The 19,395-nt window shown below is 38.6% G+C and overlaps 1 protein-coding gene across 3 annotated transcripts in view; it reads left to right on the forward strand.

Annotated features, from left to right (window-relative positions):
- The window catches only part of LOC101845420 (coiled-coil and C2 domain-containing protein 1-like), a 57,327-nt gene that overhangs the window by 25,558 nt on the left and 12,374 nt on the right, over positions 1 to 19,395 (forward strand). For 2 of the 3 annotated variants that reach the window (XM_013087140.2, XM_035971978.1), the window contains exons 16-26: positions 334 to 392; positions 1,274 to 1,390; positions 2,554 to 2,627; positions 3,465 to 3,520; positions 5,869 to 5,920; positions 6,592 to 6,691; positions 7,300 to 7,390; positions 8,980 to 9,120; positions 10,424 to 10,441; positions 13,367 to 13,386; positions 15,900 to 15,929. In XM_013087140.2, the coding sequence (XP_012942594.1) occupies positions 334 to 392; positions 1,274 to 1,390; positions 2,554 to 2,627; positions 3,465 to 3,520; positions 5,869 to 5,920; positions 6,592 to 6,691; positions 7,300 to 7,390; positions 8,980 to 9,120; positions 10,424 to 10,441; positions 13,367 to 13,386; positions 15,900 to 15,929 (758 nt within the window). The remainder of the gene's footprint in view (positions 1 to 333; positions 393 to 1,273; positions 1,391 to 2,553; positions 2,628 to 3,464; positions 3,521 to 5,868; positions 5,921 to 6,591; positions 6,692 to 7,299; positions 7,391 to 8,979; positions 9,121 to 10,423; positions 10,442 to 13,366; positions 13,387 to 15,899; positions 15,930 to 19,395) is intronic. The other variant, XM_035971979.1, reaches the window with a different exon arrangement.

Consider the following 19,395-nt stretch of genomic DNA (forward strand, 5'->3'; position numbering starts at 1 on the left):
GGTCATTGAATCTCGGTCATCAGTGTCTATTTTGTTTCTGTAATTAAGTATCTGGTTGATGTCTGGAAATTTTATCTCTGCATCGGGCTAGTCGTAGTCGGTATGCAAAAATCAATTTCGAGATATCTTTAAAAACTTACAATTTCAAAAGTCAATTAAGCTAATTCTTTTTGACAGTCGTGTATACATTTTCAATCTCAATTTTCACATTTTATCTGGAGTTACCTATATTTTCAAGCTTGATTTTCTCGTAAAGCTGTGTTTATTTTCTATCTCAATTTTCACAGAGAGTAACGTATATTTTCAATGTCCTTTTTATTTTGTTATCCACAGGTGTGTGTGACTAATGCTCAACATTATCAGAAGCTAGGGGATATTCCTGCTGCGGCAAAGTAAGTTGAAAGTCAAGTCAAGTTTGTTTGTAAAGGTTGGAGGGATAGATCAAGGTGAGATACTCCGGGTAAATGAAAAATTATTATGAAAAGTAAAGTTTACTTAGGTTCGCTTATTTAGAAAAATGTGCAAATTCGGTATACCCCCACCCCGAAACTGAGAATATACTCTGTTGGTACGGTAGGAGATACGAGTGCTGCTGAAAATATACACGCTCGGGGCTGGAAGGGTAAGCAAAATTAGCTAAAGACGCTCCAAGCACAAATGAGGATTAAACTGTTGGCTCTATGTTTGTGAGTCCGATGCATGCTCAGCTACTCCAGCCCCCCCCCCCCCCCCCCCCCCTTTGCTATGATGACCACCAGCTGATGTGTAGTGGTTAAGCTCTTTGTCTTGTTAGCAAAAGACCTGAGGTGGATTCAGTGTGTGGGAAGATGTATTATTGAATATCTTTGTCAGTTTTTTGTTGTTTTTTTTGCTTGGTGGTGTATCCCAACACAGGCCAGCAGGTTAACCCGGACAGACAGAGTCAAAGCACTCCCTCCTCTTGCATGATCTTCATTATTTTGGGAGGGGGCATTTAAGATCTAGTCATTTCTGAGAGTGACGCTAACATAAGATGCAACTCTAGGTTTGTTGTAACAAAGAACTTTTTCTGAAGCCTCTTTATGATATAGGAAGTCCTTAAGTACGTTGAAGATGTATTTATTTTGAATTGTATAAATATATAAATATTTATATATATATAACTATTGTCATATCAAAAAGAAAAAAAAATATATACCATTTATACAAATAGACTATAATAACAGAGTGCAATGAAATAGTTCATGTTACAACAAATCTAAAAGGTATAAACAGGTATGATCTTTTCTTGCAGGTTTCAAAAACTGGAGCAAAACAACAGAAGAGATCTGGAATCACTGAAGAGTGCATTCCGGCATGGTGACCCTTCCCCTAGGTTTCACTATGAGACGAGGAGCTTTTCAATGGTTCAGTAAGTTACAATGTTTGAAACTCAAAAAGTTGACCTCTGTCCCCCCACCAGGACAGTACTACTGACTGAAGTGTCTTTAGTCCATTCCCAAAGGGGGGATATTAACATGTTCTTATGTACAGTAGAATTGTAAATGGGCTGATTTATCAATGTCATGCTCATACTGTGCCGGAACAACATACGGGGAACTGCTGTTTTTTATTTCCTCATCCATACTATGGTCTTTTTTCCTCTACTTCTTTTGTATGTTTGTCACTCTCTTGTGAACTGCTATTTCCGGGGTGCCTTGATAGTCGAAGCAGACTTTGTGCTATTGAGGCTAGAGAGGTGAGCAGAGTAAGCCCGATTCCCTGTTTGGACTTCTCTGTTGACATCTACCCCTTTGACGCTTGTTTGACCTTATGCGTTAGCGAGCACCGTAAAACCTTACTAAACAAACAAGACCTTTGTTCCTTGTGTCCTTTCAGTCCACACCAGTGTAATGGTTAGGCTCTTTGCCATGATAAACAGAAGACGCAAATTACAAATTATTTCATTTCTGTCTGTTGTGATGATGGCTCGCCTTTATTTTATCTTGTATTATAATCCGTCGAAGATTATTTTTTTGTTAGGGAATAAAACATTCTTATCTCTCTATTCTATTGACACCTCAATCCAGTTCACTGATCATTTGCAATGTTAAGTATTTGCCAGTGCCTGACTAGTGTTTTACACCCGAAATACATTTTTGACTTTCATGTTTGATTTTGTAGGGGCCTTTTCCCCTAAATAAGCAAATCCCGACCTCAGTGCTTTCTTATCCTTTCTCCATATTTTTTTAACATTGAAAATGTGACTTCTTCTTCAGCTCCCTCTTTTTTTTCACTGTTATGAAAAGTGGAGATAGGGCAAGAAAGCACTGAGGTCGCGAAATGGAGACTTTGATTACCTGTTTGTAAGATTAAAGTTTATATATATTGTTTTCCAGTGAAGTGATTCAACTTATGTAGCTGTAGTTGAAGAGGGGTTTTTTTGTGACTGAAGTGAACTTTTCTTTGGTCTGCACAGGGTTTGTGTATGCAAGGGCTCAACTGTATAAAGATTGAGGAACTTTTTGCTGCAAGTTGGACTGTGTTGAAAAATAGACCTCACTCTGATAGTTGTGATTTTAAAAATGTTTTCAGGTGTAACACAGATTTGGGTGATGCGGATTTGGAATTGACCGTCATCAGAGGTATCCAGTACAACTTACCATCAGGTACAGTAATAGATTTTCTCCCAAGTTCATCCCCTTGCTTATTATGAAAACTTTAAATTTGAGAAATGAAACAAAACAATTTTATCTGCGTTGGTGGTGACATCTATATTCTAGCACCTAGATTCCTGAAGATCCTATTTTTAGAAAGCCAACTACCTTAGAGTATACAGTATTTCTTAATATATAAATAGGAATGACTACATCCGCTGATAGTGATTGAGCTGTAGTTAGAGATAGGGTGGCTCAATAAAGGCTGAATTTTGCCTGGACCTGACTAGAATGATACTGACATTGAAAACTAAAGTGAAAACAGACAGTACCAATAGTTGCATAAAAAGTTAAAAATCAACCCTGCCTTGTCTTTTTTTAAATTCCATGAATCATAATAATATATGAGGCTACTATCCATAAGACCATTTTTTTGTTTCCCCTCGGTATGATACATTCTTTTTTTTGTGAGTCTAGTTCTTGCCCAGTTCTTCCATAGCTTTCACTTGACTGAGGTAACAAGAACTTCCTTCCATTTAATTTAAATCCTTTATTTGAGGCAGCTTGGAGGTCTAGTTTCCATGGCTTAGATATTGAACTTATGCAGCTTCATGTTGAACATTAAATATCTCAACTGTATTTACTATCTCAAATGGGTAAAACACTTTGCATTGCTATAACTCTGTTATGCAAAAAAACAAAAAAAGAAGAAAAGAAGGCAACTTTATTTTCCATTCATTTAGCATCTGCTGCTAGGTATTTCAGCAATGAATTAAAAGAATTTTTCTTGGTTTTCTTTGCCCATCAGTAATTTGTATGATGTTTTGTGATTGCTGTTTCTAACCCCAGGTTACTCAGAGAAAGACATGGACACCCAAGTGAAGTACGAGTTTGCCTATCCTACCGTGAGTAGAACTGAAGCAGACTCTTCTCATATCATACTTCAGTTATACTTACTGCCCATACTTACTGTCCATAGTCACCATGTTTTTAAAGAAATTTGTGTCATTGGACTCAATTTGACGGAGAGTTTTGCAGGACTCAACCCTCTGCTTCTTTTGCTCATTTGTCAAAAGGCGGGGTACCCACCGCGCAGACACATTATTCATGTTAAGATGGTCAATTGGTCCTACACTGATTCCCGTTTCACTTGAGAGCTGTTTAACAGTTATATGTCGGTTTTGTCAAACCAGTTTCTTCACTATGGATACATTCTGTTCAGTTACCACAAAGGTTGGGCGCCCTTCACGACCTTCATCAATCACTGACATGGATCCAGATTTGAATATTATTACCCAGTATGTCACAGTATTATAACGAGGACATTTGTCACCATAAATGTGTACCACATCCAGAAAAATGTCCGAAGGGGATTTTCCTTGCAAGTGTAAACACTTGATAACTGAGCGATATTCAACAGGCTCCATGGCACAGCTTCAGCAAAGAAAAACCAAATAGTTTTGTGCACGGTTTCATTGAACACGCTGACTATTACCTTGTTATTGTCGGATTGTCCCGGAAATTTGCACTGTGTGTTTCAAAGAAATTATCTAAAGGTTGGCGAAATTTCATTACTCTACCATGATTCCTTCATACCCAGACCAAAGACTTATTGAGCCCCCCTCGTTCTGAAGAACAGATGTCTTACTAGAGAGTAACATACACAAAACAGAAGGAGGAGAGATAAGGACAATAGATATTTGATAGGAAAGAAGGAGGAGAGCACCCGCCAACCACCCTCATGATGATGTTTATAACTTTCCAGAGTGGATGGTTGGCAGGTGCTCGGTTTGCTCCTTCTTTCCTCTACCAAACACCTATCGTCCTGATCTCTCCTCCTTCTCTTTTTCTGTGTTTTGTTACTCTCTTGTTTATCTGTTTGTGTTTCAAGGTGTAAAATATTATCGCTGCAGGTCCAGTCACTGTAAGTTTACGGCTGTTAGTTTTAGTTTTAGTAGAGGTTTTACGGCGTTCGCAACTGCAGAAGGTCCTCTGAGCGCCAGAAGATTAGAGGTGTTTCAAGAGAGTAACAGACATAAAAAAGAAGAAGGGGAGATAAGGACGAGAGATTTTTGATAGGAAAGAATAAGCAAACCACACCAGAGCACCCGACAACCACCCACAAGTTTAAGGCTGCAAGTGACTCTCTTGTCTATTCTCAGCATAATGACAGGTTTTGCTGGAACTGCCTCTCCCTTCTTTTTGTTCTCAGGAAGTTGAGATTGTTTCAGAATGCTATCAGGTCTGCTGGGGTAATAATATAGATTGTAAAACGTACAAAGCTTGCTGTTGAGCTGGAATTAGCGCTATACAAATGTTATCTAATTATTATCATTAATGACACAATTTATTGTCGCCTTTATAATAAGGCCCAGTGTAGTAAGTATTACAGGAAAAGCAAAAAACTTCCTCCAATCGCAAGTATCTCGACTTCTATTAAAGATATTTGGATTGGGTTTTTTTTTAATCAAAAGCAAGACAAAAGTACAAGCTTTATGATGATGCCTATATAACTCCACATACCCGAAAATGGACGAGCGCCTGACTCCACCCCATTGTGACACAATTAGTTTAACTTGATGCTCATAAAAAGTACCTTATGTATCAATTTCAGCTTATTAATTTGTTTTCATGTGGAAAAGCTCATTCATCTCTTACCTTCTCACGGGGCTCTCATGGCCTAGAGGTTAAGGTGTTCGCCTCTCATTCTAAGGTCCCGGGTTTGAATGCGGGTAGCGACAGAAAAATTTTCTGCTCTAAAATTGTCTCCTTTCACCTCCTTTCCTGCTGTCTTGCAATATTCTGTTGTCTGATTTTGTCTACTCTTTCTGAACCCACCCCCTCACCTCCTTTGCACCCTCCTCTGGGCTCCTGACTCTTTCTGCAGCCTTTCTACTGTTACTCCTTGACTCCTTCTTACTGCTGTCTTTCGACCACACCCCTGATCTTCCGGTAGGAAAGATCTACACCAAGCCTTCTCATACAAGGGCGAAAATTCTTGGAGGTACCGTGTGCAAGTTGCGCCCGTTAAAGATCCCTCGGTGGTCTAAAGTCGATAAGAGTAGGCTTCGGCCGCCACCCACGCAAAATTCAAAATTCCCTACCAACTGAAAAAGTTTAATGTGTCCCACGCCCTCATATGACCTTATGCAGTTGCGAGCGCCATAAAACACTTACAACCCCCCCCAAAAAAAAAAGGAGAAGCTAATTCATCTCTCACCTTCTCATCACTTGTTCTGTGTTTTGTGCCCAGGATGAAGTGCAGTCTGGTGGAACTGGGACTGTGAAAGACTCCATTAATCCAGGTACAGTGCATTATTTCTGGGTACTTTTTTTGTTGTTGCTTCATACAGTGCCTCGTTTGTCTTCAATTTTGCCAGTGAGAGCTAAATAATAATGATGATAATGATAATAATAAAAAAAGGATTGTTTCAACAGTGCTCACTCCCTGGTGGCTTTTTGCGCTTCACAATAAAAATAATATTTACACAGCTTCCACACTGACAGGTTTTAAGCTGACCGGCCCTATACTTCTCCCTCCAAGACTTAACATTGGTAACACTCTCTACGGAACATTACAGCAACTGCAGCAAACCTGCACTTAACACTACATGGCATTGGACAGAAGGGCGAGAGCCCAGCTGTTGCTGGATAGATTACAACAACTGCAGTAGCATGCTGGTTGTTGCACTGGTTGTTTTTGTGTTTGTGATCAACTGGTGTCCAATTTTTACTTATCATGCCACAAGTTGTAATATTGTTTTTGTGTTTTTGATCAACTCTAGTCCAATTTTTACTTATCATGCCACAAGTTGTAATCTTGTTTTTGTGTTTTTGATCAACTCTAGTCCAATTTTTACTTATCATGCCACAAGTTGTAATCTTGTTTTTGTGTTTTTGATCAACTCTAGTCCAATTTTTACTAATCATGCCACAAGTTGTAATCTTATCCTACTGTTGTTATTTTTTCTTTCAGAGTACAATGAGACCTTCAAAATTTCTATTAACAGGAAGTCAAAAGGCCTTTTCAGATTTGTGGATAGAAAAAGTCTGAAACTGGAAATCTTTATAAAAAGGTACTGTACATTAGTTGTTGTGAACTGTTGTTTTTAGATTTGTTCAAGTTGTGCTTTGAGGGAGTTTGCTTGAAAGAATTATTTTTTTTCTTTGAAATTAGAAAAATCTATTGTCCGCCTTCTATTCTTTTTTTCCTTCTCAATCGCATCACAAAAGAAGCCCAGTATCTGTCATACACTGGGCCACACTGGTCAGTCTTTCTGTCGACCCTCTCAGCTTCTTCTGTTGTATCAATGGTACCCACGGGGCGGTGCTACTGACTGAAGTGTCTTTAGGCCATTCCCAAAGGGGGAACATTAACATGTTCTGATGCACAGAGATGGGTTTCGACCCTGGCCGAGAGGGATCCAACATCCCGACAGAAAGACTGAGATGCTAGATAGAAATTCTCCCCACACAGGAAGCGAACTTGGGTCTTCTGTGTGCAACGACAAATCACCTAACAGCTAGATCACTGACATTGTAATTTAGCTGACAAGATACATTCATTTTCTATTGTTAAGTCAAAATCAAATGAAAATTTGTTGTTCGACGCTGGTAAAATTTGTTTACGAGATGTAAGACAATATGTTATGAGCAGCGTCATATTTATCTGATTTCATAACAGGAGCTTTTTCAAAGGTGACAAACTTCATGGCACGGTCAATGTGAAGCTTCAACCCCTGGAGAGTCAGTGTACATTACATGAGAGTTACGATGTGAGTATTTTGTTACAATGTGAATATTTTGTTATGATGCAAGTGTTTTGTTAATATGTGAATATTTTGTTATTATGTGAGTGTTTTGTTATTATGTGAATATTTTGTTATTATGTGAGTGTTTCATTATGATGTGAGTATTTTGTTACCATGTGAGTGTTTTGGTATTATGTGAATAATTTGTTATTATGTGTTTCATTATGATGTGAGTATTTTGTTACCATGTGAGGGTTTTGTTAATATGCGAGCGTTTTGTTATGATATGAGTGTTTTGTTATGATATGAGTGTTTTGTTACGGTACAAGTATTTTGTAACAATGTGAGTCTTTCGTTATGATGTGAATGTATTGTTAATATGTGAGTGTTTTGTTATGGTACAAATACTTTTTAACAATATGAGTGCTTTGTTACGATGTGAGTATTTTGTTACAATGCGTGTGTTTTGTCATGATTTGAGTGTTTTGTGATACAAGTACTGTGATCCTCACACCCAACAACACTGGTCTCAACAAAAGCTCACTTCATGATAAATGTTATGTTCGATTTTAGTTGGTCTTAATTACAAACAAGTGACATGTGGGTGGTTGGTGGGTGCTCTGGTGTGGTTTGCTCCTTCTTTCCTATGAAACATCTATCGTCCTTATCTCCCCTTCTTCTTTTTTATGTTTGTTACTCTCTTGTAACACCTCTAATCTTCTGGCGCTCATATGACCTTATGCAGTTGCGAGCGCTGTAAAACCTCTACTAAAACTAAAAACAAGTGACATGCTTAATATTATGTAAATTATTTTTGTATGTATACGTATGTAAGTAAGCTTCTCATATTCATCCCTTAATCCTCAAGTTCCATACTGTGGATACAAGTTTGTACAGAACTGTAAAAGGGTTTTATTTGAGTGCATTTTCTTCTTGTTGATGGACTTTTTTAGCAAATGGTACAAGTTGAAGAGAGTTGAGCTTTTATTGAAGGCTCCTTGACAGAAATTCTATGCCGTTCTAGCCAAATTGCTCCATAGGTAAAAAAAAAATGTACATCAAAATTTTTTCATCCAAAATGCATATCTGCTTAAAGTAGTTTGTTGAAGATTGCAGTACGTGTATGTCAAAGCGCATAAAGTGATGAGAAAAGTTGATGTCACTGTCACAAGCAACTGTTTCACTCTTCTTGTCTTTACCTTACAGGGAAAGAGAATAGATTAGCGAGTTACTTGTTTTTGTTTTGACTGCTATTGTGACTAAAGGTCCTTTTTTTTATTGTTTTGTTTTTGTTTTGACTTCTATTATGCTTTGTGACTAAGTGGGTGGTTGGTGGGGGCTCTGTTGTGGTTTGCTCCTCATTTCCTATCAAACATCTATCCTCCTTATCTCTCCTTCTTTTTTGTGTTTGTTACTCTCTTGTAACACATCTATTCTTAAACACTTATATGACCTTATTGTGTTGCAAGTGCCGTAAAACTCTTACTAAAACTAATAGTGACTAATAAAAGCTCTTTGCTTGTTGAGGGTTTTTGTGCGTGTGTGTGCATTTTTCTATTGTTTATCTGATACCGCATTGATTCTCTTCCCTCTCTATGATCCCACGCTGCCAGTTGATGGACGGTAGAAAAACTGTCGGTGGCAAGTTGGAAGTGAAGATCCGCATCCGAGATCCATTTAAGAATAAGCAAGTGGACGAGGTGAAAGAAAAGTGGCTGGTCATTGATCAGTTCATCAGGACAGTTGGCTCCAGGGTAAGAAATCTGGTGTTAGGCTGGATATGTGTGTGTGACTAAGAAAAAGGTCCCGAAGTTACATGAAAAGAAAAATCACTCCCCAGGGCGTTGCTACTGACTGAAGTGTCTTTAGGCCATTCCCAGAGGGGGGACATTAACCTTGTTCTAATGTACAGTAGAATTGTAATTGTAAATGGGCTGATTCATCAATGTCAAGCTCATAACTGTGCCTTAACTGCCACAGGGAACTGCTACTTTTTCTTTCCTCATCCTTTCTATCGTCATTTTCCTCTACCTCTACTGTATGTTTGTCACTCTCTTGTGACCCGCTCTTTCCGGGGTGCCTTGATAGTCAAAACAGACTTTGCTGTTGAAGCTAGAGAGGTGAGCCGAGAAACGCCCGATTCCCTGTAAGGACTTCTCTGTTAACATCCACCCCTTTGCGCTCATATGACCTTATGCATGCAGTTGCGAGCACTGTAGAACCTCTACTAAAACTAAAACTCGTTACCTATCAGTATAACTCACTGTGCTAATCAGTGGTATTGTGTATCGTCAGTGTAAATCTCTTATTTTACAATCTGTTGAAACAGAAAACAGGGATAAGTTTGTGAGTACACATATTTTGTTTGATTGCTTGATTTTCCTTTCAGATGAATTTCCTTTTATTTGAAATTTATTTCGGTCATTGATAGAAGAATTTGAATTGATGATAATATCATGGTGGTGAAATCAGGTGCTTGTCAAAATAAGGAAATCGAAGAAACCGGCATTATTCCTCCAGTTTCACAAATTTTGTCAATTTTTTGTCTTTTGGCTCAACACGTTTTATGTCCATATAAAAATAAATTTCTATGTGAATTGTTTCTGAAAAATGTTGATCAATGGCACAAAATATGTCCATTTTCAGTTTTCAGACTCTCAAGTTATAGAAGTTGCTAAACTTTGGCGGCCATTTTCTCGCTAATTTTACCTCAGAAAACAGGTTATCCCCACCTCCTTCCATCCGAAATATCTCGACTTCTATTCAAGATAGATGGGTAAAATTTTCACCGAAAGAAAGACAAATAAACAAACTTCTAGATTAAACCAATAACTCCATGTGCCCAAAAATTGACGAGCGCCTGATTCCACTGAGTCGTGACACATATTATTACACTTGCCAGTTGCAATGGGCTGGGCATGTAAAACTGATTTTGACTTTTGAAACTGACAGGAAATATTGCAAGCTCATGCATTTCCTTTTGTTTAAGAAATGAAGATGTATTAATGTTTTCATACATCAGTTGATACAAACTGTTTACTTATATTTTCTCATCAGAGCCAAGCTGAAGCAAAGGTGAGTACTGTTTGTTTATCTCACCACATTTCGCTATTCATTGTATGTAAAAGTTGTCAAAGGTAGACTGAAGATGGTGAAATATAACTTAACTGTCATATTTTAGATTGTTTTAAGCTTTATATTTAACTTAATGAATTAATGAACATTTTTCAGAGGAAAACTGAAATATTTGTGCATGATTATACTCATTTAAAAAATCAGACGAAAATCCAAACTGTTTTTTTTTTTAAAGTTTAAAAAAAAACGTTCTTTGGTCTAAGTCTGAGCCTCATTTCACTTGATGCAAGAAGATTTGTGTGTGTGCCTGGAGAAAGATTTCAGTTGTTGGAAATTGTGGATATTGAAATAAGGGCATATTGGTGTTGCAAATTCTATGCTGAACACATTGATTTAAAAATTGTACTAATGTCTTCAGTAGTTCTAAAGAAATAACACATTTTGTAACATAGGTTGTTAAAAACAAAGTTTGGAGGAAAACCCAATTTCGAGCAGATTTGTAACCTTTGGTGAAGTACGTGTTGCAAAAAAAACCCTAATGACCAATACTTAAACGTAATATATAAGATTCTTTCAATCTGTTAGTAAGAAAGGCTTCTTATCTGTAACAAAGTACAAAGAAAGATACAGAAGGTCATTTTTACCACGGTCCATCAAAATTCTTCCATCTTCACCATCTTGTTACAAGTACAGTAGTCTCCGCCTAAGATCCCACCGCTTACGATCCCGGTTCGCTTAAGATCCCCTTGTTTTAGGAAAACAGAATTTTTACTGTACAGAAGTCACCTTTAAGATCCCTCTCTGATGGTCTACATTCGGCTAAGATCCCGCATTTCAGATAATAATTTGCGAAACAAAAACCCAGGCGGGCACAGCCGATCAACCAAGAGTGAAAAGTTGAGATCAATAAACTGTCCGTTGCGTCAAAGATCAGCCACTATCATGAATGTGATCACATACACGTTGTAAAACTCAATGAAGCGATACAATGTTTGCCCGAGACGGGATCACACCGGGGTGTGAACTGACCGACTCGTTTGCTTTCCCCACACATCGCACTCACACCTGAGCTCTCCCCCTAAACTTGCATCACTCGCTGGGTGGGTAGGGCCTACACGTTCGCTCCAGGCGGGATCACATCGAACCGTGAACTCTTCCCTGACCTTTGCAGCAGTTGTCTCTGCTCCCGAATTTTCGACACAGACTGAATTTTAATTGATGTGTTCACAACATAATGATGTGTAACGACAAAGGCGGTTTGGGGGGGGGGGGGAGACTCGGTCAGAGATGGAAAGCTATACATTTTCGACAGGTAAAAGGGAGGGGCAACTGGATAAGCGTAGATCTTGAGACTCATGATAGGATAATAAGTGAAAATAGTACGCCTCATGCCACTATGCACCGTGATAGGTCATCAAGGTTAACCACTCTTTGCTCGCCATATGCCATAAACCCACCAAGTGGGCACGTCAGTTCATTGTGGAGTGGAGGGAGAACATTTTACCGATTGTGAGCCTAAACATGGTTCACCATAGATTCTTCCCTGGGTTCATCAGTTAAGATCCCGGTTCTCCTAAGATCCCGCATTTCATATGACCCTAGAACATGCATCAGAATAACATTGGGTTACAGTCAGCATACTGAGTATGTATCTTGGTTAAGATTTTTATTGTTTACATTACTGTTCATTTATATTATGCATGTGACTGTAAGCCTGTGTGTGTGTGTGCATATTTGTTTGTGTGTGTGTGTGTCTGTGTGCGTGCGTGCGTGTATGCATGTGTATGTGTGTACGTGGTGAAACACCAAACCAATGTGCCAGGATCTGGACAACAAAGATGTATCTTATCTTAAACATGCGTTTTCTGGTGGAACAAAATGTTTGACCTTGGACTACTTTTTTTTTTTTTTTATAGAGTGTGCGGTGGCGGAGCGGTTAGTGTGCCCGTCTCTGAAGCGGAAAGTCCGGGTTCGAGCCTTGGTTCGGACACGGATTTTTTTTACCCCCCTTCCCCACTCAGCAGTAATGGGTACCTGAGTTGGGGAAGTAAAGGCGGCGTGGAAAGGAACTGGCCACCCTACCACAATATGCCAAAGGCCCAGGAAGTTGTCTCACTAACAAGGCAATCCCCAATGTCCGGATCGGATGCGGGAACAACTTTAATTTTTATTACTTTTTTGGCCTTTTAACCCCGGTGCTCAAAAATAGCTTTGCTGACAACTGGGGCCTTTCTCCAGGCACACACACATTTTAGCGTTTATTGACGTGATACTTGTCTGAGAGACTTTTCTTGTGGTCTTGAGTCCGTTCAAAAGCCTAGGAAAAATGAGTGTTAGTTCAAACAAAATTAGTTAAATAGCCGTTCATCTTTATTTGGAACTTCCAAAGCATTCACATCTTTGAAATTTTTGTACCTTTATCTCTATCAGCACAAGTCAGGGGAAGTATTTGTATTTGATGACACTGGTGGTCTTTTCACACTATTAAATTTTCTTATCTGACATTTATATTTCACACCCCCTGGGTCGGTGGCTACTAACTGAAGTGTCTTTAGGCCACTCCCAAAGGGGGAACATTAACCATGTTCTGATGCACAGTAGAATTGTAATTGTAAATGGGCTGATTCATCAGTGTCATGCTCATAACTGTGTCTGAACTGCTTTTTCTTTCCTAATCCTTACTATCGTCATTTTTCCTTTACTTCTTTTGTATGTTTGTCACACTCTTGTGACCCGCTATTTCCGGGGTGCCTTGATAGTCGAAGCAGACTTTGTGCTGTGAAAGCTAGAGAGGTGCGCAGAGTAAGTCTGATTCCCAGTAAGAACTTCTCTGTTGACATCGACCCCTTGGCGCTCATATGGCCTTATGCAGTTGCGAGCACCGTAAAATCTTACTGAAACTAAACTAAAACATTTATATTTCAGACTTCTCCCAAGTCTCACAGGTAAGGAAATATGGATTCTTCTTTTTTAGTTTCATTTTGGTTTTTCTTTTTTCCTTAATGCCCTACTTTCAGACAGACCTTTTCTTTCACTTTTTGGAGTTAAGTTTTTTCCATTTTAATACAATGTGAAGGATTTTCTTATCTTTAATTTTGTGTCAAAGTAGAGTTAAGTGACTGTTGTTATCATTTGCAATAGAGTGAGTGTATGTATCGCATATCAACTTAATCAAGTTTGAGTATTGTTTGAAAATGCTTGGCGAGTCGCTTTCATCTGTTATTAATGGAAAGTAGGCATCTTTGCGACACAATCTGTGATGGTAACACAATTAGCTTTAACCTTTCCGTACGTCATGTTTTACTGTCATATCCATACGACGTGGGGAACTCTGTGCCTCGACTGTCCAAAGAGGAAATTTACTCGTTAATCCGATCCATACGCTTTGTATAGCTGTCTGTCAAAACGATTTTTTGAGAAATACTGAAAGTTTCAAAGAGAAGAGACCTTCGCTCAGGAAGTATTCTAAAATGTGAAGAATACAACCCCTGGGGTACAAAATGACCCCAGGGCGTACGGATAGGGTTAAGAGAAGACGTGAGATTATTGTTGACCCCAGTTTCAGCTCATGATTTAGCTAAGCTAAGCAAGGGTCTATAAGTCAGTGCCATGGACATGCTAAGTTCTCACTAACAAATGATAGCGGAGCCTTGTTTTTAGTTTTAGCAAGAGTTTTAGGGCACTTGCAACACAGATAGGTCTTATTAGTTCAGAAGATTAGAGGTGTTACTTGAAAGCAACACACAGTATACAACAGGAGGAGAGATAAGGATGACAGACATCTTATAGGAAAGAAAGAGGAAACCACACCAAAGCACCTACCAACCATCTGCACTAGAGCCTTGAAACTTCTTTGGGTTATAGATACATGATTTTGTTGTTCCATGCATAACTGAAATGGTTAGGGTGATATTCCTCTGTTTAATCATGGCAAGACCTATTACATGTGTAAAGCTATAAAGCTAGAGACTCTAGTTGGCGTGGCTGTCCGCTAATAACATCATACTTGTGACTGTCTCGGGCAAGGCCACTGTATGGATTGATACAATTATCATTTCTGCATGTATGGATGTACTTTTCAATAGCCTTGTTGTTGTGTCCACACAGCATGCTAGTGTTTGTGCTTTTGGTTCGTCAGTACGGCTGCACTCAGTGGGAATTGATGTTAGATTCAGGATTTCCTGCGCTGGTCAGAAGTCAATGGTCTTGTCATATCGTCACCTCAAAACTAATTTGTCCAAGGTGCCTCTTTACTTAACCCTATCCGTACGTCATGTTTTACTATCGTATCCATACGACGTGCGGGTGGTTGGAGGGCACCTCTGGTAGGTTCTACTTCGTTACTTTACCTCTGTTGTATCTGTCTGTCTGTCTTACTTTTTCCCAGCACTAAATGACCATTATTGTGTCAATGTGCTTCCCTTTACTCAAAGACCATACGACGTGGGGAACATTGTGCCAACACTTTCCAAAGAGGAAATTTACTCCTAAGTCCGATCCGTACGCTTTGCTTAGCAGTCTGTCAAAATGATTTTTTGAGAAATACTGAAAGTTTCAAAGAGGTCTTCGCACTAGAAGTATTCTAAAATGTGAAGAAAACAACCCCCCCCCCCCCCCACACGGACATAAAAAAGTTAAACAGTGTCATTATAATGTAGGAAAAAACCACAAGGGGGGGGGGGGGGGGGGGTAGTTTTTTGAATTGATGGTTGTCTTGGACACGTGGACACCGGACACCGTAAATCAGTGTTGTTATACTGTAGGGAAAAGCCACAAGGATTAAGGAGGGGGGGGGTAGTCTTTTTTTTTTTTAGTAAGTGTTTTACTGGGCTGGCAACTGCAAAAGGTCATATGAGGGCGTGGGACACATTAAACATTTTCAGTTGGTAGGGAATTTTGAATTTTGCCTGGATGGCCGAAAGAGGGAGGGGGCAAAGGAGGTGAGGGGGGTAGGGGCAGAAAATGGAGATGAAAGCAGACGACAGAACATTGTTGGAGAGCGTGAAAGGAGACAAATTTAGAAAAGAAAATGTTTCAGTCGCTACCCAGATTTGAACCCGGAACCTTTGAACGAGAGCCCCCGAATAGTCATTTGAACTGATGGTTGTCTTGGGCAGGTGGCAGGTAGAACAGGTTCTGACATAGTTTCCTTTGTCAGCTTAGGTTTTAGCATTATTTGTTGGTGAAGCAAGCAGTCTGAGCGATCAGTAAATAGCCAGGTTGTACCGGAGGTTGGGAAATGCTTTAACTCACTGACATTTTTGTGCATACTCTTGTTAGCTGTCACTGGTACAAAAGTCAACTCTGCATAAATCTGCTCTAATTTTTGCAGTCAAAATATTTAATAACAAAGATATCTATTACATTATTCATGGTGGTGACATAGATTTCGGTTCCTGTTTGTTCTAGTTTTTCTTTCTTTTCTTGTAGAATTAACAAAAACTTTGTGCCTTTCCAGTCTGAACAAAGGAAATACTCACAGTTTCTTGTATGATAATGATATGTGAGGCAGCGGGGTGAAATCATGTGCTTGTCAAAATAATGAAAGCCAAGAAACTGGCATTTTCCCTCAGGTTTTGAAATTTTTACCAAATTTTTGCTTTTGGCTCTTTCATGGCCTTTAAAGAACACATTTCTGTGTGGATTTTACTGAAGATGTAAAGTTTCAGTTTCCACGAACTCTCATGCTACAGAATTAACTCAACTTTGGCAACCATTTTGTTGCTGATTTTACCTCTGAAACCAGGCGACCCCCACCTCCTTCAATTCCCAATATCTTGACTTGTATCTAAGAAAAATGGATTATTTTTCATCAGAAGCAAGGCAAATGGATAGGCTATAAGATGATACCAATTACTCTGTATGCCCCAAAATTGACAAGCATCTGATTCCACCGTGTCGTGACACATATTCTTCCTTTTTCATTTCTATAAACCCCTGCACTTTGACTGTCGTCCCAGTTTAACATATTCTTTAATGAGCAATTTTTCTTGATGTTGTATTCACCTTGGAATGCTGCTTATTACTTGTCATCAAAAAGAATGTCCTAGAAATTTTCTGTTTCAAATACATGCTTGAGCTTGGTTCTTGTTTGAAAACTTTTGGATTCTGCTTGCTTTCTTGTAGCTCCCATGAGGCTTGATTGCTCTTTCATTCCTGCTGTACACTGTTAAATGAGAGTTACATAAGATATAATTTGGTCGCTTTTAAGCTCAAGGGGGCTATCCCGAAAAATGCTGTTTTGAGAAAATTGAAGGTAAAGTTTTTGGACCCTTATTCATTTTCTTTAAAAGACAAGGATAGTTTTCTCTATAACTAAACAAATATACACACCAATGAAACCAGACTTCTCCAATAGGTAGGGCAATGCCCATTTTTGGTGTAGGTCAAGATTTCTGGAAACCCTCAAAATCTGGGTAAGCCCGCTTGTCCTTAAAAGTGACCATTTGTTCTTGCTTTTTATAGGAGGGGTGGGGGGGGGGGGGGGGATATGAAGTTTGAAAAAGATGTTCCTCATTAAATAAAGTAATATGTTATTATAATGTGTCAGTTGTTTCAGAGATGTGCATTGTTTTATTACAAGAAAATTGTTTTCACATTTTAGTGGGTCTGTTGGGGGAAAGGGAATACAACGTGAGTTTAGTACAAAAAGTTTTTTTACCTGTATTTTTTTTTATGTGTGTAGATTTCTATTTTGTTTAATTTTGGGTTTAAGTTGGTTTTTTAAATAATTTTTTCATAGTCGCTTTTCCTTTCGTTATCACATCTGACCAATCATCCTGCTTTTTTAAATTATCTGAAAAAGATGTAAATAAAATATCTGAATTGATAAAGATGTGTGCCATTTTTCCATTTATATTAAATGGATATCATTAAATTCAAGAACTCTGCAATCATCTTTTACTGTATTTTGGTGTGCCTTAGGTTTAGATTTACAAAAATATCTTTATATTATTACAACTGTAAAACAATAAGTACATGTATATTAAAGAATTTTTTTTTAATTCTGTATGAGAAAAAGAGGTATATCTATATATTTTCTATTGATCTTTAAAAATTATTTTGATTGTTGTGAGGATGACCTATGAAAACGGAAGGGATCAAGTGCTCTCTTCTCTGCTGTCTGTGAACAGTATTGAATGAGACTGGGAGATGCACTTCAAGTTGAAATGTAGTAGCACTTTCAAACCAAACGCACTTCATGCTTTTGAGCTTCAACCATATTTTCTCTCTTTTTTTTTCTTCCTTCTATACAGGCAGTCTAAGATATGCGTAGTTGCCTAGTCGGTGACGGGTGTGGGATGATAAAGTTCTAACCAAGCTCAAGCATGCCTTGGACTCCTGCTCTGCTTGTTTCTTTAACGATAACAATCTCACCGCATGCCAAAGATGCCCAATGTTTTTATTGTCTTTGTCGCAACAACAAAAAAAGAGTGAGGCGTGCTGACAAAATTAGTTTCTTCTCGTCAGATTTAAGCTTGATGGAAATTGATGCGTCATCGTCAAATTTGGAGTTTTTACAATTTATTAGTATGAAATTGTAAAAGACATGTTAAACTTGAAGAGAATGGTGTCGTTGGTTTAGAATCTACAAATATGACCGTTGTGTCGATGTTTTTCAGATATCTCCATTCTTTGATTGCAAGAAGTAATTCATTTTGTCAGCACGCCTCACAAATGTGAAAAGCTCTAATTTTTCTCTTTTTTTATGAACTGTGAAGAACAGGTTCAAATGGAGTTACTCTATACATGTATTTTTAATTTATGGTTGTCTTGGACACGTGGACACCGGACACCGTAAATCAGTGTTGTTATACTGTATTGTAAAGCCACAAGGATTAAGGAGGGGGGGGGTAGTCTTTTTTTTTTTTAGTAAGTGTTTTACTGGGCTGGCAACTGCAAAAGGTCATATGAGGGCGTGGGACACATTAAACATTTTCAGTTGGTAGGGAATTTTGAATTTTGCCTGGATGGCCGAAAGAGGGAGGGGGCAAAGGAGGTGAGGGGGGTAGGGGCAGAAAATGGAGATGAAAGCAGACGACAGAACATTGTTGGAGAGCGTGAAAGGAGACAAATTTAGAAAAGAAAATGTTTCAGTCGCTACCCAGATTTGAACCCGGAACCTTTGAACGAGAGCCCCCGAATAGTCATTTGAACTGATGGTTGTCTTGGGCAGGTGGCAGGTAGAACAGGTTCTGACATAGTTTCCTTTGTCAGCTTAGGTTTTAGCATTATTTGTTGGTGAAGCAAGCAGTCTGAGCGATCAGTAAATAGCCAGGTTGTACCGGAGGTTGGGAAATGCTTTAACTCACTGACATTTTTGTGCATACTCTTGTTAGCTGTCACTGGTACAAAAGTCAACTCTGCATAAATCTGCTCTAATTTTTGCAGTCAAAATATTTAATAACAAAGATATCTATTACATTATTCATGGTGGTGACATAGATTTCGGTTCCTGTTTGTTCTAGTTTTTCTTTCTTTTCTTGTAGAATTAACAAAAACTTTGTGCCTTTCCAGTCTGAACAAAGGAAATACTCACAGTTTCTTGTATGATAATGATATGTGAGGCAGCGGGGTGAAATCATGTGCTTGTCAAAATAATGAAAGCCAAGAAACTGGCATTTTCCCTCAGGTTTTGAAATTTTTACCAAATTTTTGCTTTTGGCTCTTTCATGGCCTTTAAAGAACACATTTCTGTGTGGATTTTACTGAAGATGTAAAGTTTCAGTTTCCACGAACTCTCATGCTACAGAATTAACTCAACTTTGGCAACCATTTTGTTGCTGATTTTACCTCTGAAACCAGGCGACCCCCACCTCCTTCAATTCCCAATATCTTGACTTGTATCTAAGAAAAATGGATTATTTTTCATCAGAAGCAAGGCAAATGGATAGGCTATAAGATGATACCAATTACTCTGTATGCCCCAAAATTGACAAGCATCTGATTCCACT

This window comes from Aplysia californica, unplaced genomic scaffold (genome assembly GCF_000002075.1).
Source record: "Aplysia californica isolate F4 #8 unplaced genomic scaffold, AplCal3.0 scaffold00550, whole genome shotgun sequence".
Classification (NCBI taxonomy): Eukaryota; Metazoa; Mollusca; class Gastropoda; order Aplysiida; family Aplysiidae; genus Aplysia; species Aplysia californica.